The sequence below is a fragment of the Cariama cristata genome, unplaced genomic scaffold (assembly GCF_000690535.1).
Source record: "Cariama cristata isolate BGI_N322 unplaced genomic scaffold, ASM69053v1 scaffold4979, whole genome shotgun sequence".
In the NCBI taxonomy this organism is placed as follows: domain Eukaryota; kingdom Metazoa; phylum Chordata; class Aves; order Cariamiformes; family Cariamidae; genus Cariama; species Cariama cristata.
Genome location: NW_009636194.1, coordinates 12,948 through 39,225, shown reverse-complemented (window position 1 = coordinate 39,225; position 26,278 = coordinate 12,948). Strand labels below are relative to the sequence as shown.

The window sequence follows — 26,278 nt, the reverse complement described above, 5'->3', positions numbered from 1 at the left end:
ATGGAAACTTTGGCCATCGCGGTAAAAAGGTATAGTGGGTTGTGTTTCTAGTTCAGTTATGCAGATACTTTTTTCTCTATCACACTTTGTTGGGTTAAACTACTGAGAGCTAATGGCAAAATATGTCATGTGGAGTATTTCCATAAACTGACTTCAAAGGTTGCTTTGTACAAACAGATGTGCATAAGCACATATAGCAGCTTGCAAATGAGTCCCTGTTTATATTTTTGGTAAGTCCTGGACAAAATTTTTGCAGGCTCTGTTCTTATGTTTAATGTCTTACAACATTTTTGACTCCTTTTCCTTGGCTATATCTTTGAGTTTTAGCATATACACCCATTATACTTTCATTTTAGAAACAATATTTTTTCTTCTTCAGCTTGAAGAGGTGTATTTACCTATTTTAACTACTCCACATGTGCAATCTCACATCGTTACTACCAAAAGCAAACAGATTAGCTCAGGACAGTGGTCTTGTATATATGCATGATGCAAGTTGCTGTAGTTATCTTTTTGAAGTCTCTTCATAGGATAACCAGAGGGGCTTTTTATTTCTGTAATTTAATTTTCAAAATGCAGATGCGATGTATTTCATACTAACCATCAGCTGTCAGCTATTATTTAAAATCTGCCTGTATCTTGAAATTAGTTTGTGATTTTGGTTCCCAACCATACCAGTTTCAAGGTCTGGGCAATGTTAAACTGTTCCCGTGTCTGTCTGTCTAATTTGTTTCAGCTGAGGTAGGCAGATGTGTTTCACACAATGTTTCTGTCTAGCCAGACGGCAATTGCTAAGAGAGTATTTACTTTTAAATTGTAGAGCTCAGGATAAAGCAGCAGTTCAGCTCAGTGAGCTGGAGGAAGAGATGGAACAACGGATACAGGCTGCAGAGCATAAAGTTAAAAAGGAAGTGAGTATTTTACATTTACAGAATTTCATAATTGCCAAACTCTCAGTGGTCTTAAGCAGCATTGATGGCCAGGTGTGTTTTTGATTCTGATGGGCTGACTCAAAGCCTCCAAAGTCAGGGCCTGGATGAAAATGTGAGAAACATTCACCTATGTAGTTTTTAAGAGAGGACAAAGTCTGTGAAGCAAAATTTTGTTTCAGTGCTGGGTGCACGGGAGATCACCTCCGTGGTCCTCCTGCATGCACACTGGTTGGTCTCACTTCCACAAATTTATTTAGGACAGTCATTCATATTCATGTCATTTCCCAGAAGTCTTATACATATTTAAATGATTTCCCCGACGTTATTTACATCTATACCCTCCCACTTGTGTCTGTGCACTGTTCTCTAGGGGTCTTCTTTGGGGGTCGTGGGGTGAAGGCTCAAAGTCTTCCTCTCGGTTGAACTTATTCCGGTGCCTGTGCTCTGTTGTTTCAGCTACACTGCAAACCCAAGTTGGCAGTTAATCCTCTCTTTCTTCCATATAAGGGCAGGAAGGTGACATCCAGGTAGAGGCTGATCATGGCTAAGATAAGTGGTGTCAACCAAAGCAAGTTAACCCTATACCCGAATACACATTACCCTGTCTCCGTCCTCATACTTGGGTACCTGGAAACTTATTTCTGACCGCCTGTCTACTATGACTTAAGCAAAACTACAATATTATTTATCACAAAAAAAAGCTATCCATGAGATTGAAAATGTATTCTCTTGATGCTTTCCCAAAGAGGTATGATTGCTCCGATGTAATAAACCAAGAAAAAATGTCTTTCTCTTTTAGGAGAATATGCTGGCCTAGAGGAATTTATTACTGAGACCAGTATAGGAAACAGATTGGAGAAAATGACCTTTCACCATAAAAGAATGGAATATAGTTCTTCTAGTAGATGAATTTATCTAGAAATGAATGCTTAGATCATTTGTTCCTGATTTGTATATCTGCCTGGAGCACTGATCTTTCTTTCTGCCATTCTCATCCTGCAGCTGTATTTAAGAGAGTTACAGACATAGGAGAGGGTAATTGTGCTGACAGTGTGTGACGGTCTGGACCTCCCAAAGTTGATGGCAAATTCTGTTTCAATGTGCTCAAGTTTTAGCTGTTGTTTCAACCCGCTTGCAGTCTTGATGGAAGAGTACAAGAATCTTCTTCCTTGTACCCAATGAAAAATACATTAGAGCCACATGTGGCTGTGTAATTCTAAGCAGAAAGCAGTACAGTAAAACCACCCTACCTGTGTTGTTTATTTCATGTTGACCTGTTACTAAATTCAGTAAGATAAACCTAACTTTATAAAGTGCATAAGAATAATAGTTTGTGAAAGTGTTCTAATGTGGAGACAAGAAATGCATTAATTAAAACATATACTATGGGCATAATTTATTGCTTTGTAGGACACACAATATACTGAATATCTGTCTGTTTGGTATGGGTTCTTTCACCAAAGCATTTGCAGAATCAGAAGCAACAAAGTGCAGTCTGCCAACTTGCTGATTTTAAACAGTTTGTGGTAATAGATCTGTGAAGGTAAATGGTATTCTGATAGATTTACTTCAAACAGCATATTTTTGTATACAAGAGGAAACACTCCTGCCAAACCATAGAAGTCAGTTGTTTTTCTAGAAGTAAAATATAATGACATAAAAATGTTAAAGATATCATCCCAGCAAAAAAAAAAAAAAAGGTATCATAATATGTTTAACTAATGATAATGTGACTTTCGGTAAACTTTCAATTTCCAGAGAGACTAAGCATTATGTTTAGAAAGCAAATATATTTGCTCTGGAAAATTTCTGTTCTGCAAAAAGTGGTAAATCACTGAAAAAAGCCCTGGACCCTCTTTTTTGCTGCTGTAAAAAGAAGACTGGGATGTGTGTATTTGCTCACTCTGAGAACATCCACAGTCATGTACTAGCATTACGTAAAAACACATCTGCTATGTGTTATCCACATCTAGTCTGTGTTTCTCATTCTGAAAAGTCCTCAAATTGTCACCGAGTTGCATGGATTGCAGTTTCACTGTTCACACCTAGCTATAGATTTGAAAGACGGGCTGTAACTTGTTTCTCACAGCACTCTTCATTTTCACCCCTAAATGTTCCCTTTAGCTCGGTAGCTCCACGTACTCCACCTACTAAAACGCCCTGAGAGTAAATGTAAGATATTTACTTTGTGGGATTGTACTAAGCCATTAATCTTAATGCTTGTACTCAAGGCTATTGTTCGTCAGAGTGATCTCACTCATGCCACTGTGACACCTGCATGATATTATCTGCCGGTTGAGCCTATCTTGTATTTTGTTTCTTCAAGGGAAGCAAATAGTTACCAAACAGTACTTAAGAGTCCTATATAGGTGCCAACAGTAAGAGAATCCATCTTAAGGTGTTTACTTCAATTATCGTTTTAACCCAGGGATTATCATTTAACACACGGATGTCAGCAACTACAGGAACGCACTGAATTCTGAGCAAAGTGAGTGTCTGTCTTTTCCGTGTGAAAACTCAACCTGCCGCATTGGCACCATATATGACTGCTGCATTCTGGTTTCTTGTGTTATGAAACTGTGCATGAAGTCCCTGGGGAGTGACTGGAGTGAATTAAACACATACTCGTCTACAGCATGCGGAACATAACATTCTTCTCATACCATTGTGCTTGATGTAACTTTCTTTCAAAATCTCTCTATTTTGATTAAAATAAAACTCAGAATAATATACTTGGTTTGATATTCAAACCAACTACCACAGGAAACTAAAGACGCTGTCATCAGCATACTTTTTACTGAACATAGGCCTGTTACATTCCAACACTTGCAAGCAAAAAAAATTAAAAGAAAAATGGAAATAAATAAATAACTGATAGTGGCACAGTAATGCTTTTACCAGCACATTGTATGCCGAGCCATAGAAGGCTGGTTTGAAAAAAAAGGATGTAATGCCCTGATTTATGTGCAGGTGTGTATGTATACATCTGTATATGCAATACACACCTAAATTTATGTAGAACTAAAATTCGAACATTTCTCTTTTATTTTTTTTAAGACATCAAGAATGTTAAGCACAGGAGACTGACATGAATAACAAACACTGAATTGACCTGTGTCTTTGCTTCCACCTTACTATTTTATTTCTATGAATATTTTGTAAGTGGACTGCAACTACAGAATAGAGTCTGTGCATCTTGAGGAAGGGACCGGTTGATGTAATGGAAAGACAAAACTACACACATTAATCTAAGGGGAAAGCGTTCAAACTGATGAATGCATTTTTAAATAAATATCCGAAACCTATCTCAGCTTTTAACGAGAGTAAAAATATTGCAGGAGAAGCGAAAAGCTGAAGAAGCACTAAATGAGCTGAAGCGCCAGTATGATACTGAAGTTGGGGATCTTCAGGTGACAATAAAAAAACTTAAAAAAGTAAGTGAGTTGAAGTCATGGCAAGAGTTTTCAAAGCGTTTAAAGAGATGCTGACCTTATAAAGTGCTGTCCCCAGGATGGTTAATCATAATTGTAACTTTTTAATTTAATGTATATTAGTAAATGGAAACTGCAAATAGTTTTTCAGGTTGTGTTGCCATTCTGTGCTGTTGTGTTCATTCTGTGTAATTTACTGAAATATTTAGGAAAGTGACCAACTGCTAGCCAAATTCTGTTGCTGCATAATTTTCTAGGCCCATCAAGTTGTTAACACTGCAGTTACCTAATCTTGTATTTGATGCATTAGAAATAGTCTAATATATTGCCTCTAAGTATGTTTAATTTATACATTTAGATGAAATTGGCAACACAAATATAGCAATTTACAGTAATGTAGCGCCTTTTAGCAGCTAGTGCATTTTTCTCAAATTTTGATGGTAGAGGTGGGTTTAAGCTGTAATGTGAAACTGACATTACTAGTGGAACTAGTTAGTACTGTTCTGAAACTAAATCCAACCTGATCTTTTCATATGATACCTAAGTGTAGGGTAAACTGAAATCTCAGATAGGAATGTTAGTTTGGGTTATTTTGTAATTTGGGTTTAATTCTGACATTAGTTTTTGCTCTAAGTTTTACCAGAATTATAGTGACCAATGAGGATATGTTTTTGTTTCTTCATATTAAATTGCACTTAAAAGAACATTGATAGAAATCAAAATTTCTTACAAGAAACATGAGAGCTTGTAGTACAAATATTACACAGATAAGGTAGTATTTAATTTTTTCTTTTCACATTAGTGGGCATATACCTGTTTATATCTTCTCAGTAGCTGGCTTCTGAGTCACTGGTTAGGCATATTCCATAACTACAGAGTGCAAAATGCTCATTAAATATTTTTTAAGTATTGATTTAAAAAATTGTATAGAAAGCCAGTGATTTTTGGAGTAATGCTGCCTACTCACACAGTTGGGAAAACTCTGGATTTTAGAAACTTTAGTGCCTGTAAAACATTTTAGGGATTATTTAATACGATTTTCATTACTTTTTATGTACTTTCAATCAGAACAATCAATAACATACATTAATTTTTTATCCTTTTAGCTGGAGGAGCAATCCAAAAACGTAAATCACAGGGAAGATGTGGTTGAATTGAAAAAAAGAATACATGATATGTTGCTGGTAAGAGATGATTATCATTAACATATTAATTTAGCCTCAGCTTTAGCATCTATAATACAGATTTTTAAATTTTATTTTTTTTTTTTTACATTTAGTACTGGTAAGCTACAAAATAAACTTTTAAAGTTGTTGATAAGTGTATGAGGATCTTTAACTTGGAAAAAAACCCTGTTCTGTATAAAAGCATACACATTCTAGGTATAACATTTAGAAATGACTTGAGATAATATAGTCCCCTTTTGTGTATCTGAAATGGAAAAGCAAAAATTCAGTGGTTCTTGATGAATTTGCTGACTTCTCTGTTGATTTAGAGTTCTTTCATTTTCTTTCCCTTTCTGTGCACAGATTTTCTAGTGTTTCATTTTTATTTATTTATGGTTCTTATTTTACCATTATAATATGATGACATTTTATGCAGATGACTATGAAAGCTAACATGTAATATCTTCCTTTTTTTTTAAGGAAAATCAGAAACTTAAGAAAGATCTTTTAGAAGCACAGACAAATATAGCTTTTCTACAGAGTGAATTAGATAGCTTGAAAAGCGAGTATGCAGATCAGACTTTGAACACTGAGAGGTAAGGTACTTCTACATGATAATATTTTCACCAGGGGAAAAAAAATCTGTTGTCTGATGTACTTATTATGTATGCAGTTGGTAACTGTTATTTTCTAAATTTACCATAAATGACAGATAGACATTTGACACCACGCAAAATATGCCATGACTACTGTTTGCTTTTCTTGTCAGGTTTCTGAAAGAGCAAGTTCTGGATATGGTGCGAACTCTCATAATCTTGCAAAGAAGGCAATTGATTTTACTGGGACTTTAGTTAGGAGTAAAACTTACAGCATCTGGCACTTTTCTCCTCCATGACTTGCACTTACATGAATATCTGTATAAATATCAGGGAGAAAAGTTTCGGAAGCCTGCCACATCAGTCTCAACCAGTTTTTTTCTAAACTGAATGGAAGCTACTTCTAGATATTAATTTAAAGGAGTGTAAATGACAATTTCGTAATGTGATTATCTTCAGATAACACAAATGATATTTCAAGAGGAAATAAAGCAGTCCATATGGTTATTTTGTAGATCTTTTATTTTTCATTCACAGTCTTTGTTGGGTTATAATGGCAGAGATCAACGAAATTACCAAGTCATTTTACTTTGCGTAAAACTGCTTTTAACATATTTCAACAGAAATGTAAGCATAGAAATATTTTGACATGATATCTTTTTCCCACTGTATATTTATCACCTCTTATAAATGTTGACCTCTGAGTTTTGTCCACTGCCAAAAGCAATATTATAAAAATGAAAAAAGATATCCTGTAAAGTATAACTTCTTGGGCTTTTTTTGCAGAGACCTAGAAATGATCCGAGAGTATACTGAAGACAGAGATAATCTGGAAAGACAGATTGAAATACTTCAGTAAGTTCTTAGTAATTCAGGATTTTATTAACAAACTTTGTCCCAACATATTCGGTAGTAAATGATTTTGTATGCAAAAGACTGGGATGAGATTTGGAAAAAAATACCTAGTAGAAATACTGAAATAACCTCAATTCTCATACAAGGTGCTGTGCTACTAACTCTACTGTGTTACTGAGCCACTACCTCTTCATTGTTTTTTCTTTCTTTTCTTAGCCTCACTGACTTTCGTTTCTTTATGATAAGCTGAATGAGATTTGAGTCTATCCAAGCTATTGTAAAAATTATTATTTGGCTCCTTTTTTTATTGACTTTGCTTCTCCAATAACTCCCTGTCTTCTTGTCATCTGGAAAGTAATATATGTGTACAGTATTATACAAGGGACACACAGATTTTTGCTTTCAAAGGGGGTCACAATAAACAGGTTTTTTATATCTTTAGTTAATTTATCTTAAACATACCCTTTCTTTTAAGCAGCTAAATCGCATCTGTCCTTAGAGTCACCTCAGTAACAGTCAAAGATTAGTCACTTTGTGTTTCAGAAATGGCTGTATCAGTTTACTGCACTGTAGCTGTTTTTTTGTGGCCATTTCTACAGTGCCGTTTTTCACCTCAGCTGACCACAGACGATGCTACAGAAGTGAAACAGGATTTCCTAGGCTGCTGCTGGAGGCTAAACTTCAGGTTTTTTTCATATACAATCATTTGTTTGAGTATGCAACAACACATTTCTAGTTCCACATTACTCTTTAGTGTTTATCTAAAGAAAAACAAAAGGGTTTTTTGATATGTATTTGTTCAATTTTTCTTAGTGATAAGAATTTTTAATTTTAAGATTTTTAATATTTTCTTCAGTCTACTCCTGCAAATTGAACTATGTTTCCTTGTTAGATCAGCTAATAGAAAGCTGCATGACAGCAATGATGGTTTAAGAAGCGCACTTGAAAACAGTTTCAGCAGGTACAACAGATCATTGGTATGTATTTATAATTTTGTTATGTTGTACTAGAAGGTTTAAGAATTAACACACCAAATGTAAATTTGTTTGTACTTCAGTGGGTACTCAGAAAATTGAGTTTTATTCAGTGGACTCACTTTGGGAATACACTTGTGTAGTGGAATTTTGACAGATTTTACTTATGTTTCTTGAAATAACGGAGTTTTGTTAGAGCACAACTTCTTTCTGAGGTGCTTTGGAAAGTAGTGATTTTTTTAATACGTTGTGGTTAAATGCATCTGATGAGGTGAATAAATCAGCAGTTTCTCTTGCACTAAAGGGAGTGTGTTTGTATTGTGTCTATGGGAGTGCCCTACAACCAAACCCACACTTTTCAGAAAATTGCTTTGTTTTAGTAGCAAAGTCTTAACCTCATTTGAACTTTTGTCCAGGCAAGTCACTGGGAAAATGAATAGCAGGGACTGCTGATAATAGGGACCTCAGTCGGATGCTTTTGGGCTATCACAACTCTACGGGGATCTGTTGTAACAGATGTAACCTGGCATCCTCCGTACCAGAGAAAAGAAAGCCTGAAAGTTACAAAAAATCTACTCTGCCATTTTGCAATATTGGGAAACCTATTAAACTCCAAAACTAATGATTGGGCAAACTCTTACATCAGCGGGACAATTAACTGTTTTAGAAGGATAGAACCAGAATAATGGGCTCACAGAGACAATACTGGCCAGGAAGGAGGAAAATAGGGGTCGTTGCCTGTTTCTTGCTTACCATACCAATGAACATGAGTGCCTTTTGCTGATACAGGCTACCAGGGATTCACTGCAAATGCAACAGGAGATACCGTTTCCCTCTGCCATGTCCTGAAACATAAGGGAGACAGATTACAGAGAAGACAGAGGAAATCCTTCCCAGTGAATAAGCATGTAGAGGGACAGCAGAACATATGAAATACTCTCTCATGTGCTAGGAGTTGAGATCTCTCCTCTTCACTATCTCACTCAAGAACCAGGAGTTATCTCTGCTGAAACTATCTCAGCTAGTGATATTTCCCTTTTCACTTTAGTAATCAACATGCCATTTTTCTAAATATTATTTTTCATTTCAAAGTCTCCAAGTGTAGTCAATGAAATCATCCTCTTGGAATTTCCCTTCTCTTTTGTGGTTGAGTATGTATAGCAGGTTCAGTATTAAGGCAACAGTGAAGCCTACATGCTATATGTAATGGGCCTTTTGACATCCAATCCTAAATAAAGCATGAGGTTTAATTAAAAACAAGTAGTTGAATATATATGAAAATACACAGTAATAATTTTGATGATGCACGCTTTTTTCATGACAAATCTGGATGCTTACACTGTGTTCATAAAACTTATTATGCATTTGTTACGCATTTCTCGCAGCGGTTAGCAAACACCTCACCAGGAAGTACCATTTCTAGAAGCAGTCCTAAATTTAATGGTGGACAGTCTCCTCTAAACCCACGGCATGACAGGTAAGCCATGATTGCTTTTGTTAAGTTTAAAAAGACTAGAGTGTCACACTTGTCTTAGAAGAGCAAATATTGTCAGGTAACAGAGAGATTCAGAAGGAATGTGTGATCATAGCGTATGATCCAAAATATACTAAAGTCAATAAGAATCTTTTCAGTGACTTCACAAAGATCGGGAAAACTCTTTTCAGTGCAAATCATGAACTTATGGGCACTGTTCAGGTCTTGGACTGTTTTGCTTCTAGTTTGATTCTCAATCTTCCCTCCTTGTCTCCAAGAAACTATAAAAATCTACCAAAGACCTCTGTTAGCTAGCTCACTCAGTACTTAGGGAATAAAATATTTTTGGTCATATCTTCAGCCTCTATGTCTGATTTTCCTATATAATAATTATTACAGAGGTATGTGAACCTAATTCTTCAAAAGAATAAACGTCCTCATCTCACACTGACATGCAGACTAATGAATGCACTTGGATATTAATGGGGTAAGAACAATAGAGAACAGTAAATTATCTAAGTGCAAATGTCAAATGGTCAGAGCTCCTTTGGTTTTGTACTTACTGGATACAGGTCATTGATCAGAGCTTCCTCATATCATTGCAGAGGCTCTCACTGAAGTCACTGGCCATTGGATCCAACCTCAGTTGCTGTAGATCATGCTATATTTTCACACTTTTTTTTTTAAACAGCTGGAACTGCCAGCAAAAACATGTGTCCTTACTCAACTGATAGATTGTTTTGTCTTATTTTTCTTTCAGTGGTACTTCAAACTCTAGAGAGATCTCCGTTACAGTTGTTAGTAGTCTGTGTTTTACATTTTGCCAAAGAGATGAATATCTTTTGTAAGGATTAAGTTGGCTTCTGCTTCACATTGATAATATCCCCATTCATTCAATAGTGTTACTCTTACTCTGCTGTCTCTATGTGAGATGTGTTTGCTCTAAAGTTTTGCTTGTCACAAACTGATCCCTTCTGCTGAATGCAGATAAAACCAATTCCTCTCTGTCAGACCCTCTGCAGATTTTGAGAGTTCCATATTACTTTGAGTAATTTTCTGAAGGGGTAACTAAAACTTCTCTGGAGGCTTAGTGATGTTCTTCTCTGTGAATATTTATTAGTACCTGCCACATGGTGCAATCCTTTTCCTGCAAAAGTGAGAAATGCAAGCTACTTTAGAAGAAAGTTTATGTGGTAGGAATAAAACTTACTCTTAACACGTGTGAGTTAGTAGTAGAAAGAGATATGAATGTCCCAAAACCCGTTCATTTTCCGTACTTTGTCTCAAGATACTGATTCGCCTTCTAACATGTTTTAAGCGATTTACATCAGTAGGTATATTTTTTCTTTTTTTAGCTGTCATATATCTTGGTCAAACTTGCTTTAAGCACATATGGAATTCCCAGCATTGAATTCGTGCTTCAGTGAGGTTGAAAATAGACTGCTAAAGACCTTTATTTCGGGAAATACCTGACAAGCTTAATTTTGTTACAGCATGCACCCTTCCTCTGTCTTCCAGTGTTTTGGTTTAGGTTAGTAGGTGCATGAATACAAACAGCGTGGATGCTGTGATATTCCACAGCAAAGATCATGCTCATTCATATGATTATTCATTAGCCTGAAAGGATGTAAATGAGATAGTTTTGGTTGTTGTTGCATGGGACAATGATGCCTCTGTCACTGCTGTTTGGCCGCTTGTAGGGAGGAATTGTATTTGACTCAGTAACAGCTGCGTAATTTGGTGATTCTCCCCATTTACTCTTCTGTGGTGTGCCATTGCACTGGGAGCTCCCAGCCCCTCTGTCAGCAAACTACCTTTACAAGGATTAATGCTGACCTTGTCTGTTCTAGCAATTTAGTGCTTCACATCCATTCCCAACAGGACAGAGCCAAACTGGTTCTCTCTTCTCCGTTGTGACTTGGAGACCTTTTCTGCCTCACTTTAATTTGTGCCTGTCCCTGCCTCGTTGCAGGAGGAGGACGACTGTAGCCGTAGTAAACTTTTTTAAAAGATTGATGCTTTTAAAATTCACTCTAGTAATCTTTCTTTTCTGTAGTTTCATTTACATAAATAAAAACTAATTTTTTTTTCTGTAAGCTGTACTGTCATTGCTGCATCCATTTAAGTAATTTTATACATTGCAGTGTCCTGAATGGGGAAAAAAAAAAAAAAGGCTTTTGAAGGAAGGGTGAGGGGAAAGAAGAGACTTTGGTGTAAAATCTGAAGTTTTGTGTAGCCTGTAAGAAAACACATGTCCATGACTTCTTCCACCATTACTGATCTCCTGAACTCAGTTACCCTCTTTTCTGTATTTATAGCTGTTACTGGCCTGTGTGCCTCTGTAACAAATACATTCATTTAAATTAGGTACAGTATTTCAAGGTTATTTTGTGTGTCTTAGAATAGTCCAAGATTAACTAAACGGTCAGCTATCATTTTCTGCTTTTGATGTCATCATAGTAGTCATATTCTGAATCTTTTTTAAACAATTATTTTTTCTGTATGTGAATAAATAGACATTCTTACTGAGACTCAGGAAGTCATCATCAATAGAGTAGATTATATAATTTAATCTGCGTATTCTAAGAGATATGATTGAAAAAGAAATTATTTAGAAAGGAAAAATAGACATTGACATATGTCTTAAAATGTATAGTTAGCTTTTCTAAGTATTGACTATTCCAGAATGGCTTGGATTTTGTTGGGGAAAACAGTTGTGGAATAATTTTTTTTCACCTCCAATATTTTCTTATTAGATCATCTCATTCTTCTTGTGTGGATGAAGATTATGATTCTTTAGCCCTTTGTGATCCTATGCAAAGGATAAACTGTGAAGTTGACAGCTTACCTGAGAGCTGTTTTGACAGTGGTTTGTCTACTCTGAGAGATTCAAATGAGTATGATTCAGAAGTGGAATACAGGCATCAAAGGATTTTTCAAAGGTCACAGTGTATGCAAGAAAGCTTTGGCGGTGATGCTTCTGATACAGATGTAAGTGCCAGACTTACTTCTTCTCTGAGAAAGACCTTTGGATGGAGGCAAAATTAATTTCCTGTTTTTAAAATAAAATGGAACTTTACCCATAGGCCAGTTAAAACTTAAGTGTTTGGGCTGTACGCATTTAAATAAGATTAACGACAGTATTTTGGAGAATGCATAAATACTTACTCCTCTTTAAAATAAATGTTTGTTTTGACATTTTTGATGGATTTTTGAGGTCATAACTTCATTTTTGAAGTGCACGTTGTTTTTGAAGGTTGTACCAGAGCATGCAGACAGGAGCCCATTTTCTAATGATTGAAAAGCAGATGCTATTGAAGTAAAATAGGTTTCCATTCACTTTCTCTTACTATGCTGTAACAGTGAATGAAAAAAATCACATATATGAGAAAAAAGAATACTGTTCATGCATACACTGACCTACACAGTAAATATCAGAGAATTTAGAAATGTAGGAAGGTGTTACTGTGTCCATTTTATTGTTAGTAAAATGGAGAGCTTTACCGGTGACTACATAGTGAACACAGCAGAACATAGGGGTTTTTTCAGAACAGATCCTTTACTGTGCATTTAGTAGAGACATTTAGTCTCTCTTTGCAGTTGAAAATGCTATGAATAGTTCTGATTACAGCTGTGCTGTATATAATTTAGCTTGAGTAGTAACAATATAGAGAGTAATGTCTTGTAGGCAAATTCTTATCTTTTGTAAAATAAGATTTGAAATTTGTTTATTGTAATTATTTTTTAAGCTGAAATTTTCCATATGGATAATTTGCTTTATTTGGAAACTGTACTGAAAGCATGCGTACCAAACAGCAAACACGTTTAAGGACCAAATGTAGGCTATAGTAAGCAGCAAACGTGAATAAGAACAGAATAATCATGGTATTTTGACTAGAATTGCACAGCTCTATCAGGTCATTTATTGTGTTTAACCCAAACTGTTAAAACAAATGTTGTAATCAGTCTTAAAAGCATACTTTTCTCACCAGAGCTAACACACTAGCTTATACTTCTAGGTTCCAGAGATCAGGGATGAAGAAGCATGCAGTCCTGATAACAGCAGTACAGTATTAGACTGGAAGCCCTCACGACCAGTAAGTCGAAGCAGCTCAGTTGCTTCAACAAGGAAACACATATCTGCTCTCACCCCACAGGTAACCAGTTCTTAAGGAAAAAAAAAAAGTGTTTAATATAGAGAATATTTTTTATGTTAGTTGAAACAGAAGGGTTCTTTTTATTTTTAGTCAGACGCAACCGAATGTACTCCGAAATACCCCAGTTCAGAGAAGGCTTACAAGATTGTTCTTGCTGGAGATGCAGCAGTGGGAAAATCCAGTTTCCTTACGAGACTTTGCAAGAATGAATTTCGAGGCAATACCAGTGCAACCCTGGGTAGAGTTGTTCTTTTTCTTAAAGTACTAAAGTGAATGTCATTGCTGTTCTGCAGAAGTGGGTGAAAAGATTACACTCTGACTGCTTGCCGGGGTTTCCTGAGTATACACACGCAGTTTCTTAGGCTGTGAGATCTAATTGGGTACTAAAGCTTAGAAGTGCCTAAGTGCTGTTTGGAGTGGATAATAGGTTACTGCTCTAATTTAGTTTCTCTTCGCAAAGCACAAAGCCTGTTCTTGAACAACACGAGTACCAGAAAACAGAATTTCAGTGTAATGAACTTAGAATGCGTGTACGATCCTTTTCGCATTTTTCATTGCTTTCTTGTCTTCTCAGCTCTTTCCTCTTTCCTTAGTATTTCATACTATCTTTGATGTCTTTCGTACTATTTTTTGTCTCCATTTCTTCAAAGTGTTATTGAAGCTTTGGTTTAAATGCAGCTGGAGGGATTTCTGACTGACTTGTATATAACATTATAGCTGTCAGCTAACAAGCTTGTCTTACTGATGCCAAAGACTGAATTTTTGTCTTCCAATCAAATCATAGTTATATTTGCTGTATTGCCTCTGAGTCAGGATTTTTGATATAATTTATCCTTTTCCTCCTTGGCATTTGAAATAAAGTCTGTTTTATAAAACATTTTCTCTTCTTCCATAAAACTGTTTGGCAAAATAAAGCAGAGAGGGGTCTTCTTGTTTGCTGGTCATAATGCCAAATTTGTATCAATGCTTCTAGGAAAATGTGTGGGAAAAATATTTCTTTAAATGTTTTTCTAAAGGCAAATAAAATATGTTCAGGGATTATTGCAGTTCAAGGCTATATGAACGACTGAAATCTCATAATCTATTAAAAGAGATGAATTTTGAAGTAACTCTATGGCACATAACTTCTTTTTCTGTGGGTTTTTTAAGGTTATAGAAGTTTTATATTAGACTATACACATTATTCTTTTCAGGTGTGGATTTTCAAATGAAAAGGCTAATTGTTGATGGAGAACCTACAGTGCTACAACTGTGGGACACAGCTGGGCAGGAGAGGTTAGTGATTCACTGCACTTACGTAATGTCAGTTGTTTTATTTCTAAAAAACGTTTGCCTTTTTTCATCTAGGTGAAAAAAATTTCACTAAATATTATATGGCCGTATAGTAAGTCAGTATGGCCATATGTAAATATCTATAAACAGTTGTGATTTTGCTCTGCTGAGACCCCAAGACAGGTAGAATGTTTATTTGTTAGCTTTAGTGAAGCACGAGGTAATCTTTTCTCTTGTAGACAGAAATAGTTGAGGTTCACCACAGCATTAATTAATTAAATTGCTATGTCCCTCTCTTGCAATGCAAAAAGGTGAAGTAGATCTACATTGTTTCTTCCATTTTAAGTCTTCAGCTTTCTTTATACTTACAGATCTGTATTTCTGAGCTGCCTTTATCTGGGAGGTTCCTTTCCCTTCACCCTGCTCTCTTCTTCTTTCCTTGAAAGTCCTGATTCTGATTTGCATTGTAGTTAGTGTATGAAAACTTCTTCTCAAAGAGTTTAAAAAGATTTATGGCAAAATTGAACAGATTGCTGAATGTATTTCCAAGGGTATTCAAATTATGGTTGATCCTAAAAATCCTATGACATCCTTACTTGAGAGCCATTACTTCTTTACTGACAGCTTTTGGGGCTTACTAAGAGGTTAATCTAACACCTTAGAGGTCGATTTAATCTGTTCATTGGTGAAGATTTGTGTTGGGCTGTATATGTTTACTTTTGCCTGAATGAGTGATTATGTGAAGTAGGTAGTCAGAGGCCCAGTCATTCTCCTCCCACATAATAAATTTGTGAAGAATATTTTAATATATCATGTAAATACCTAGTTGCTGTACTTGGTGTTAAGTAGATTGTGTTATGTTAATGGCAAAGATGACTGTAACTGATTAATTCATTCCTAGAATAAGTTTATTCGTTTCATAGTTTTCCCAATGTAGTGGAGTAACCTACTCAATTTATGAAGTTGTATGTAAGTGAAAAAGCCTTGCCACCTAATCAGAAGTCCAGTGCAAAGCAGATTAGTTATAATAGATACACTGTAGATTGTTTTAATGCAAAAAATGTTGATTCCTGTTTAGGACAGAATCCTGTGGATCTTTACGGAGCATTTGTAAGCCTGCATCGGCAGGTTTCAAGAACTACTTACAAAAGAAGCTATGAGAAAACTCATTCTGTAATGTGGAGAGAATCTTATTCAGTAGTGCAATAAAGTAATGCTGTGTTCTTGATGATGTTAAATTGAATTGTTTTTTAATAATGTGGTCTTATGTAAATCCTTTTTTTCTGAAAGATTCCGAAGTATTGCTAAATCGTACTTCAGAAGAGCAGATGGTGTCTTACTGCTATATGATGTAACGTGTGAAAAAAGCTTTCTTAATGTGCGAGAATGGGTGGATATGATTGAGGTAAGACCCTTAAGTATATACAACTTGTAAACTATGTTCACCTGCATTGTTAACCTTATTATTTATAAAATTTGAATGTCTGTGCATTGGAATTAACCAGACTGCAGTCTCTTATAGAAGTAAAAGCTACACGGAAGTCCTAAATATATCCTGATGTATTCATTTAGTGTTAAAACTGATAGATCTTTTTGTATAGAATGATGTCATGTAATCACACTCTTCCCATTCACTTCCTTCTGAAATGAGTATGAGACCCAATTTCAGATACCCTCTTGTGGATAGCTTGAGTATTCCTGGGAGTCTTTGCATTTTAAACCAATATGTTAGATTCTGTAAATTAGCTATGGTTCAAGTGAAATTTTCAGTATTTCTTTTTGCTATTTCTTCTTGTTTGTCTATTTGCATTTAATGAAAAGGGTTTTTCTCATGTACCAGAGGTGTTTAATAGGAGGGAAAGTGATAAGCAAAGTCTTTAACTCATCCTCTGAAAACCGTTTCTTGTGATCATGGTATAGGAGTTGATCACTTTTCCCATAGTGATTTTGTCATATAGCATTTGGATATAGCGACCATTTCCATTAGATTAACTTAACACGTGAAATTCCTTGTTGGGAAACAGGGCTTATGGGAATGGAAGCACATCTTTGCAGGCTGTTTAAGCTGGCTGCTTAAATATTGACTAGCTCATGAAGAGTTCTTACCAGGACTTTCATAATTTGTCATATTTTGTGACAGTGCGCAAGACTTTTCTTTGTGGGAAGTAAATCAGTGTGACATGATGATGCTACTTACTTTTTTGTATTCTGAATGTTCTAGCAATAAGGAAATAAAATACTCTTTACAGGATGCAACTCATGAGAATATTCCAATTATGATGGTGGGAAACAAGGCAGACCTCCGTCAAGCTGTTACAGAACAAGGGCAAAAATGTGTGCCTATAAACTATGGAGAAAAGCTGGCTATGGTAAGTTTCAAGTCTACCTCTTTCGTATAAAAAGAACTTTAATCTGAAAACCATGTGAGAAACTAGTAAACAAGTAATTTTCTGGTCATTTGTTCAAAACTAGTAATTAGGTTTCATGGATACTTTTCATGAAAGCAATCCTATTTTAATGGTGTTTGCTGGGCTAAATCCCATCTTAGTGTCCACTGAGCTGAACTTCACTACTGGCTGGGATAGTCTTCTCAGTTGTGATGACAAAGTGGATGGACTAGGAGACTAAAAGAGAAATTGCCAGGACAAATACGAAGCACACTAGTGAGCGTATGAGGCTTTTTACCTGACTTGTATCTGTCCAGCTTTTGATTGGAATATTTTTGTCTTCAAGAGTCTGTCTTGTATTCCTGCCATGTCTGCAGAAAGAAAAAAGGAACTCTCTGCTATGAATAGAAGTGTGAACAAGTTTTTTGCATGTATTTATATGGAGGATAAGGGATGCACCTATCTCATATTTTGCAGAAAAAAAATGTAGAATCTTTAGAATCTTGAGTTGCTGAGTGCTTGTGCAATTGATTATACTGGGGCAGATATCATACGTGTTATATTATAATTGATTATAATTCATTATACTGGGGCAGATACCATGCCCGTTACTTACAGAATGATATTTCTGGTTAACCTAGAATACCAGATGCTGTACTTTGAGTAGCTAACAAGCTGGATTCAGTAACCTGTCCTTGCAACTCTCTTCCTATTTTGCAGTCTTGTGGACAAGAAGATTGAGTTTGGACATTAAGCCTATGATGTGTTTTTTATTCAGTTTGTTAATTCAGAATATAAGGAATATAAAAAAGATGCAATTAAAAAGCAATTGCTGTTTTTTTTTCACAGCACTAAAGTGAATATATTGGAGAATGAAGAGTACAAGAAGAAATCCTTTTCATTTAAATGTGTGTCATCTTTCTTTGTGTTATTGAGGAAACCATTTGTAATTGAATATACATATTCACATGGGAACCATTTCAGATTAGTTGGCTTAACATTTTATTTTTACTCACAGACTTATAATGCGCTGTTCTGTGAAACAAGTGCTAAAGACGGATCTAATGTTGTAGAAGCAGTTCTTCATCTTGCTCGGTAAGTAGCCATGTTTCTATTTTCAAATAAACACATCTGAGTATGTTTTATAAAAAGGATATTATGTGTGAATATACATACAAATATACACATGTACATTTAAAATTGTACCAACATCAAATTCAACAAACAAAATTTTAAAAAATACCATGTTAAATCTTCATAGATAAATGAAAGACAGGATTTATTCTCAGTTTAATCAAGTAACATTTTTGCTTGCAAATGTTACAAAGCTATCTGTATAATTAATATTTAAATTACAGCTCAGTTATGGAGCTCACAATTTTAAAACCTGTTTGGAGAATGAATTACATTTTTTAATGGTACATGGATTTACTTTTGTAATTCTTTCTTAAATTAATTTCAATGCATATAATTCTATGTATAATTAATTCTTAATTCTTTTACATATATTTATATGTTCAGTTTTATTACTGACCATTCTAATCCCACATATTTTGTTTGATGTCTTTTTCTCTAAATTATTTAAAGGTTAGAAATTCTGATTGTATCCATTTAGCAACCTGGTATTTCTGTGATAATGTGTGAGTCAAGCATTACACTTCTACTACCTTTCCAAACCATTCTTGGTTACAATATAATTTTGAAGGGCTAGTGGTTTATCATGGATCCTCAGCCTCTGATTTTTCAGTTTAATACATGGAGCTCAAGGCTGGAAGTACAAACCATATTCATGTGATTTTTGGAGCTGCCTAATGCGATAACCAAACTTTTTGACATTTGGTCAGTATTTGATTATTTATTATTAAAATACTACCAATTAACATGGCTTAAATAAAAAATACTAGCTTTCTAGAGAGGATCATTGTGTCTTCACAGGGCACTTTCAAGAGCACTCATATTTCCAGGAAAATGCATCTGTGAGAGTTGCAGCAAGAACGTAGTCATTTATTTGTCTGTCAGTATCAATGTGAAGTTAATTGCTGATTTGTTAAATGACTAATTTCCAAGAACTTGGCCATCAATGCTGCAGTGGATTATGAAATCAGAGAACATACTAGCACAGTTATATGACATTAATCACAGCTGGAAAATTACCTCTGATGTTTAAACGTGATAACTTAGTTTAACTGTTTCAAGGATAAAAAAATGTTTTGGCAATTGAAATCTCTTTTTCAAAAAAATACCATCGGTATTTTTCTTCACAAGGTTCATTTATCCTCACATGGTCTCGACATTATCCAGAACCTTGATCTGGAATGCTTGGCTGCAAGTTTTTTACTCAAGTCTTAGTAATTTGTATTCTTTGAAAGAAACATTTCATTTTGAAATACAAATTTCTAAATGAACATTTCATTACCGTTATGTGAAATAATACAGTGTTCTGAGAGGAACTTCATGAATTTATTCTACTAATGTGAGGAGGACTTAATTTTTTTTTTTATATGTGTATATATATATAAATATATAAAGACAAGAGATTTTAGAGCTGGCTTTTGATATTCTAGGGGGCCCATAGTAAAAATACAGATCACTAATCATCCATACATATGCAACTTAAGTCTGCATTTATAATAAAACATCCAATAATGTGCGTTTTTCCTCTCAGTTTAAACTTGTACTTGAAATTGAAGTTATTTAGTTTTATACTTTCTCCTACGAACATACTCTATTTCTAGGGTAATATACTGAAGCAAACAATTAAATAAAAATGATCAAAAGAAAAGGAAAGCAAAATCAGAACATTGTGGAGTTGTCACATATCAGAAATTATTATATTTCTGTCACTAACTATGATTTGTATAGAAATATTGATATACTTCCAAAATTGGAAACTTATGAGACATGTTGATTCTGTGCACTAAAACCTGTAGTTTTAACCATACAATAGGTGATGGTGAGCTCATCTACTGGGAGAAATGGAACACTGAACATGATTAGAAATATATTAGTTAAGTGCATTTTTGTGTTTGGTTGTTTTTTTTACAGTGAAGTGCGAAAACGAAGTGATAATCAAGATGATACGAGATCAGTAACTAGCCTGGCTGGGACACCCGTCAAAAAATCAGCACTCATGAAAAACTGTTGCAATGTTTAAGTGGCAGATACTTTTTCTGACCATTTTAAAAAAAAAAAAAATGAAGGATTTCAATAATGTATTCTTTTTATTGTGGATTTATACATTTGTGCATTTAGAAATTGCACATCATGTCAAAAATCCAGACTCTACTTTCTACTCATTCATATTTGTGCACTTGCTTTGCCCCACAGGCTCTGATTTAACTTTTCTTAAGTAATATAAGTCAATGAAGTGAGCTCAGAATCAATGCTACAGTAGTCACTGCATACAATACTGTAATACATTTTATCTTCTTTACCAGCTTGTTTCTTTATCGGCACAATATTTCTTACATACAGAACATGATAGTATCATATATCACTGACAGAAAAAGAAAAAAACTAGCGCTTCAATTAATTTAATCTCTTTTTGCTCATGTCTGCTTATCTAGTTTTTTGAAAGTCTTAAGTTATATGTTGATGAAACATTTCCCAAGAAAATTCCAAACGATTAAAAAGTTTCCTAGATCCAGGTAAACCCTAAGTTCAGGGCGTGAAGCAGAATGGTCTCTGTTGGGAGAACACAATGGCAGGTGCCTGGGGTTCTAGGGTAATTTTGCAAAAGTTGGCGAGTTAGAATTTGTTTAATTTTGGGAGTTGGGGTTTGATTCACAACTGAGAAGTAGACTCTACATCTGATCCTACACAGCTCAGAAACGAAAGGAACATTTGCATGGACCATTACAGCTCAGAATTCCAGAGAGACTGTAATACCTGTGATATGTAGGATTACTGAGGTGAATTAATAATCCAATACTTGCCTGCTTGTTTAGACTAGATCATTATTAGTATTACAGAGAGATATGGGTTGTAATTGTTCCCTTGTTTTTCAAATGTCTTCCATTCAGACACTAATTGAGGGACTGTAATAGTACAGAGGAGTCTGTTTTAATGGATATTCTTTATGCATTTTTAAAGTTTTAAACCTGCAGGTGAAAGAATTGCTGCACATGCACAAGGATCTGTATAAACTGTTCACATTGCTGAAATGAACAGCAATCACTTACCTTAATGAGAATTCCTTTGCCTGATTTTAGGAAAATTCTGAGAAACTCACCAGTGGATGGTAGCTTTAGATGTCAGCATCTCTAAAAACTGAGTAGTTATGGCTTATAAAAGTTCCCAACAGTCCTATAATGTAGTAAAAATTGTAAGTATTTCTACAATTAAGAATCATGATCCAGTTCTTCTCGGCTTTCGCTAATTTTGATTGGAATGGGATAGGGCCCCTTCAGAGCCAGCACACTGTTTCAGTCTTTTCTGCTCGTATTAATAAAGCATCTCCAGGCTGAAACCTAGCTCAGTAAATCAACCTTGGATAAAGTTTTATGGACTGATTAGAAACCGGTATGACTAGCAGCTGTTACTGCATTTTATCAGCACTATGTTTGAACACTGTGTAGCCTGTGCTGTGTTACCAGTTTTATAAAATGTGGAGTTCTTAGAAACAGGATGGTTCATTGTTAAAAAAAAAAGAAAGTTTTAAAGTAGGAAGAGCACTGTTTTTAAGTGTCCTTTCAAACCTGTAGATCAGAGCAGCTAATCTTCAGGTAACTATCTGAAAGCTTTATCTTAACAAGACAGAGAAATCTAATGCCAGAAGGGATAAGACATTTTATTTCACTGTATTGTATTTCAGCCCTAGAAGAGAAAACATTTTGTATTCTTTTTGCAGTACTAAGGGAATCTTCACACACTGCGTTATTCCATGCAGGAGGCTTCAGGGTTGTAGCATCTTCCCGCTCAGCAGTACGAGAGGCCTCACTGTAGTCCTGAGACTTATCTGGAGCAGATGGCAGAGAAAGGAGATGCAGGTGTAGCAGGAATATGGCTGGTCACATATGTATTGTTTACTATTAACCCAGTATTATTTAAATAAGAAAATTGCAGCTGTAATTAGCTCTCTGAGGAGAAAACCACACCTAACTGAGTGCATTGATGACAGCCTTTTCTGTGTTTTTTGTGTGTAAAATCTTCTCCTTCTCCAAAGGAGTGAAATGCAAGCAGAATTCATGTGGGCTGTACTTGCAGATAGTTCTTCCTGCAGCAGTAGGAAGGAGAGAGGGACATGATCCAGCAATTGGTTTCTGACGTGTAAGCTTGCAACGTGTAGGCATTTGCATTTTCTCAGGATGAGAATGTCATGATTATAAGCTGTTACTTAGATTCCAAAATGCGGCTCCTTTAGCGTTACTAACTTTTGTTAACTTGTAGGGCTTAGACTGAGGCTCAGTGTTCTATATGTGTCTCCTGAACCACAGTGTTGGATCAGCTCTGTGGTCTTGGCCTGCAGTAAAGGAGTTGAAATATGTTTGCCCAAACCTTGTTAACACATCTGCATGCGTAAAACATTTTGGTTGGTTACAGAGAATCACATAAAGTTGTGTGCAAGAAGGATTTCTGGAAGTGGTTTTGTCCAACCTCCGAAGCACGCAAGCAGAGATGGACTGTTGCCAGCCCTAGATCAGATTAGCTGTGGGTTTGGCTAGTCAGGCTGTGAAGATCCCCAGGGACAGAGATACCACCACCATTCTGGGCAGCCTGCTCCCGTGCTTGCATTCCCCTTCTGGATAAAAATTTCTCTTCATGTCCAACCTCAGTTTCCCAAGTCGCTACAAATTTGTAGCCATTTGCCATTACGTTATCTCCTGCTACCAGGAAGAGTTTGGCTGCGATCTTGGAAACTTCCCTTTCAGTATCTGTAGGCTGTTAGATCCCCTTTGGCCTTCTCTTCACCAAGAGGTGAGAGAGAGGTACCTCGTGAGGTACCTCTTGCAAATGCAGGTTCCACATCCCAGAGTTAGCAGTGTGTGTGGTGTGCAGTAATTGCTTTTACATATAAGATTCTTATCATACAGAGAGTGCCATGTGAATGTCCCAAGACTGTAGAGACTCTGGTTGAAGGATGTGAGTTCAGAGACCTGCCTTCACACCTGTTTTTCTCTCTCTGCAGAATTGGGCCATTGATATTTTGGGTACTTTTTTTTGGTTTATTTTAATGACCAAAATTTCTCCTGTGTTACTTGGCTAAATTATATAAACTGAATTTCTTTTTTTAAGCTCTGTAATTTTTACGTGTCATATAAAGCAACTTTAATTTCAAACAGTGTTGTTTTTTAAATAAGATTCAGAGTTGGAAACTGTTAACAAAGTTTTACCTTGGAGTGGTTTTATGGTCAATGTCTAAATTACTAAAAAAGCATTACCAAATGGGGATGTAGCTATAGCTCAACTGAAACTGATTTTAGAAATCCTGTGATGATCAGCTCCATCAAGTCTGAATATTCACATAATACTGTGTAGAATTCATGTTAAAGCAAAAGAACTTGGAAAAATATTTAAATGTGGACATTAAAGTGTGTATTTATACATGGAAATAATGAATATATAAAGTTTTCTGTTTTGCTTTGAAAGATTACCATGCCTTCTGCCTAAAATGTAAAATGGCAGACATCAGCTTTATGGTCTGACATGGTTGCACTATTGTACTTTGAATGTTTTTATGGTTTTGTTTAGTACATAAGAACTATTCATTTCATCGCGCAAAGTTATTTTTTTAGTTAGTGGATGTGTTCCCTTAATACATGTATTTATTTGAAAAGGAAAGGCCTTTCGTGTTTTTCCTCATGGTCTGTAAATAAATTATTTTTATTCGGTTTACACAGAAGTATTATTTTATCCTATATTGTTTTTGACCCTTTTTAACTGTGGCATAGTACACATTTTGGAGGCAATAATTTCTGTGAGATGCTCTGAAAATGTTCTAGTCATCTAAGTTCTTCTAACCACTTTGTGCCTGTTTAGCATACATTAGTAGCTTAATAAGACAAGCTACAGCGCTTTTTTAATTGTTCTTAGAAGTACAGTTATGGCCTAACATGGCTTAAATATTTTTTGGTGTAACTATTTTTGTATTGACTATGAAATCCTCTATTATTTTAGGAAAAATAAATTACAGTTTTAAGTCTATACAAAGTCTATTCCAAAGAAAATATCTGCGGGCCCCTCCTGCAAGGAGCACCATGTAGATGTGCACCTATGCAGATCCCAAATTAAGGTAGTAGGTTCTGTGCTAGTGCAGGCAATCTGTTCATCTATAGATCCTTTTAAAGAGGTTTTCTTTCTTCCCCAATCCACTGCTGTACAACAATGCTAGGTAACTTTTTAGGGAAAAATATTTCAGTGAAAGATCCCTAATTTGTAAACCAAGGGGAGATTTTTATTCACATAGTCAAGACACTTCATTGTATTACAAAGAAACCTACTATGAAGATGTTTCTGACTGTATTAGGTAATTTAAAAAATGGACTAATTCTTCATATGCAGTTCAAATGCCCTTTACCACTACCCCTGCCAGATTTGATATAGCATGTAATGCTATCCCTTTGACCCTGTCCAGGCTACTTGTGAGTTGGAGAAGCTGTTTATAGCACCAGTTATTTTAGTATTTCTCTCCCACTGTATTACTATCAGGCCTAATACTTTCTTACTGGTATCCGTAGGACTGGTAACATCAATATTGTCATTATTCAGTTTTTTTCAACTATCTTGTTTTGTGAGAAAACTCTTCTCATGGTAAAAGAAAATTTCACTAAGACATGTAGAATGTAGTTCCAAATGTGTTACTCTTTTTGTGAAAAGAAGTCCTTTTTCTACAATTTCTACTCTTTGAGTCATAGCTATAGATAGCTGGGTTTATAGGAAATTAGTCATTAAGTGGCTGACTAACAAGTAAATCCAAGCTGTGAAGGTTTCCTACTGAATATAAAGTGAAGTATTTAAAATAGAAGTGTATTTACATACTAGTATGAGGAAGAGATTCAGTGCCAATTGCATGTGCCAACTTTTAATAAAGTCTGTTTATTATATAAATAAGGCTCTAAATTGTGAAAACTTTGGAAACTTTAACTTATACTGTTTACAAATAAAACTGTGATGTTCATGCAGTTTGTTCCTCCTCAAAACTACAGATCACTGCATTCACTGTAATTTTGTACATATATATGTTTAAAAAGAACTACACATTTTCTGTATTACAAATTGCTGTATAATAAAACATGCGTCAATAGCCATTTTTCTTTGGTGTATTTTCTTTTTGTCACTGCTGATGAGCAGCAGTCCGGCATAGCTAAAAGTGATTAGGGTTCACCAGTTTCTGTGCCCAATAGCATACAAGAGTGATGCAACGACTGGTATCTCTGGCTGCCTCCAACTTCTTATCCTCAATGAACAGACATCAACTTACGTCTGAGCTGAGTAACTTACATCTGAGCTGAGTCCTGAATGAGACTTGAAATTATCCTACTGCATGTATTTACAGAGAAGCTTTAGCCACTCTGTCTCTAACCACTAATATGTGGTATGGGTAAGGTAATAGAGAAAAGAGAAAAAAAATAGGCAAAACTAATAAGCCTATTGCAAATATGCTCTGTATAGAGCTCTAGACCTCAAATAGAAAATACTTAGGGGTCCATATGTCAAAGAAAAAACTGCCCTAAAACCCAAATTAAAAGCTGCTTCAGGTAAAATTGGCAACTTTAAATGTTACCATAGAATCACAGAATCATTTAGGTTGGAAAAGACCCTTAAGATCCTTGAGTCTAACCCTAAACCTAGCACAGCCAAGTCCACCACTAAACCATGTCCCTAAGCACCATGTTTACACACCTTTTAAATACCTCCAGGGATGGTGACTCCACCACTTCCCCAGGCAGCCTGTTCCAATGCTTGACAACTCTTTCAGTGAAGAAATTCTTCTTAATATTCAATCTAAATCTCCCCTGGCACAACTTGAGGCTGTTTATTCTCGTCTTATTGCTTGTCCCTGAGATGGGACTGACCCCCACCTCACTACAGCCTC

The 26,278-nt window shown here is 35.5% G+C and overlaps 1 protein-coding gene across 1 annotated transcript; it reads left to right on the top strand.

Annotated features, from left to right (window-relative positions):
• On the top strand, positions 1-20,398 carry RASEF (RAS and EF-hand domain containing). Its single transcript, XM_009707823.1, has 16 exons — positions 1-29; positions 821-911; positions 4,271-4,366; positions 5,470-5,547; positions 6,010-6,125; positions 6,912-6,980; positions 7,873-7,957; positions 9,340-9,413; positions 12,200-12,419; positions 13,448-13,543; positions 13,718-13,823; positions 14,779-14,860; positions 16,148-16,262; positions 17,107-17,226; positions 18,263-18,339; positions 20,290-20,398. Exons 1-16 carry the CDS (start codon positions 1-3, stop codon positions 20,396-20,398), a joined length of 1,563 nt encoding a protein of 520 aa, XP_009706125.1.
• Positions 20,399-26,278: the final 5,880 nt, after the last annotated feature.

Coding starts and splice junctions, on each gene's coding strand:
- RASEF (XM_009707823.1), top strand. CDS start 1: ATGGAAACTTTGGCCATCGCGGTAAAAAG. Junction 6,126..6,911: donor CAGACTTTGAACACTGAGAG/GTAAGGTACTTC, acceptor CTTTTTTTGCAG/AGACCTAGAAATGATCCGAG. Junction 13,544..13,717: donor CAGTAAGTCGAAGCAGCTCA/GTTGCTTCAACA, acceptor CCCAGTTCAGAG/AAGGCTTACAAGATTGTTCT.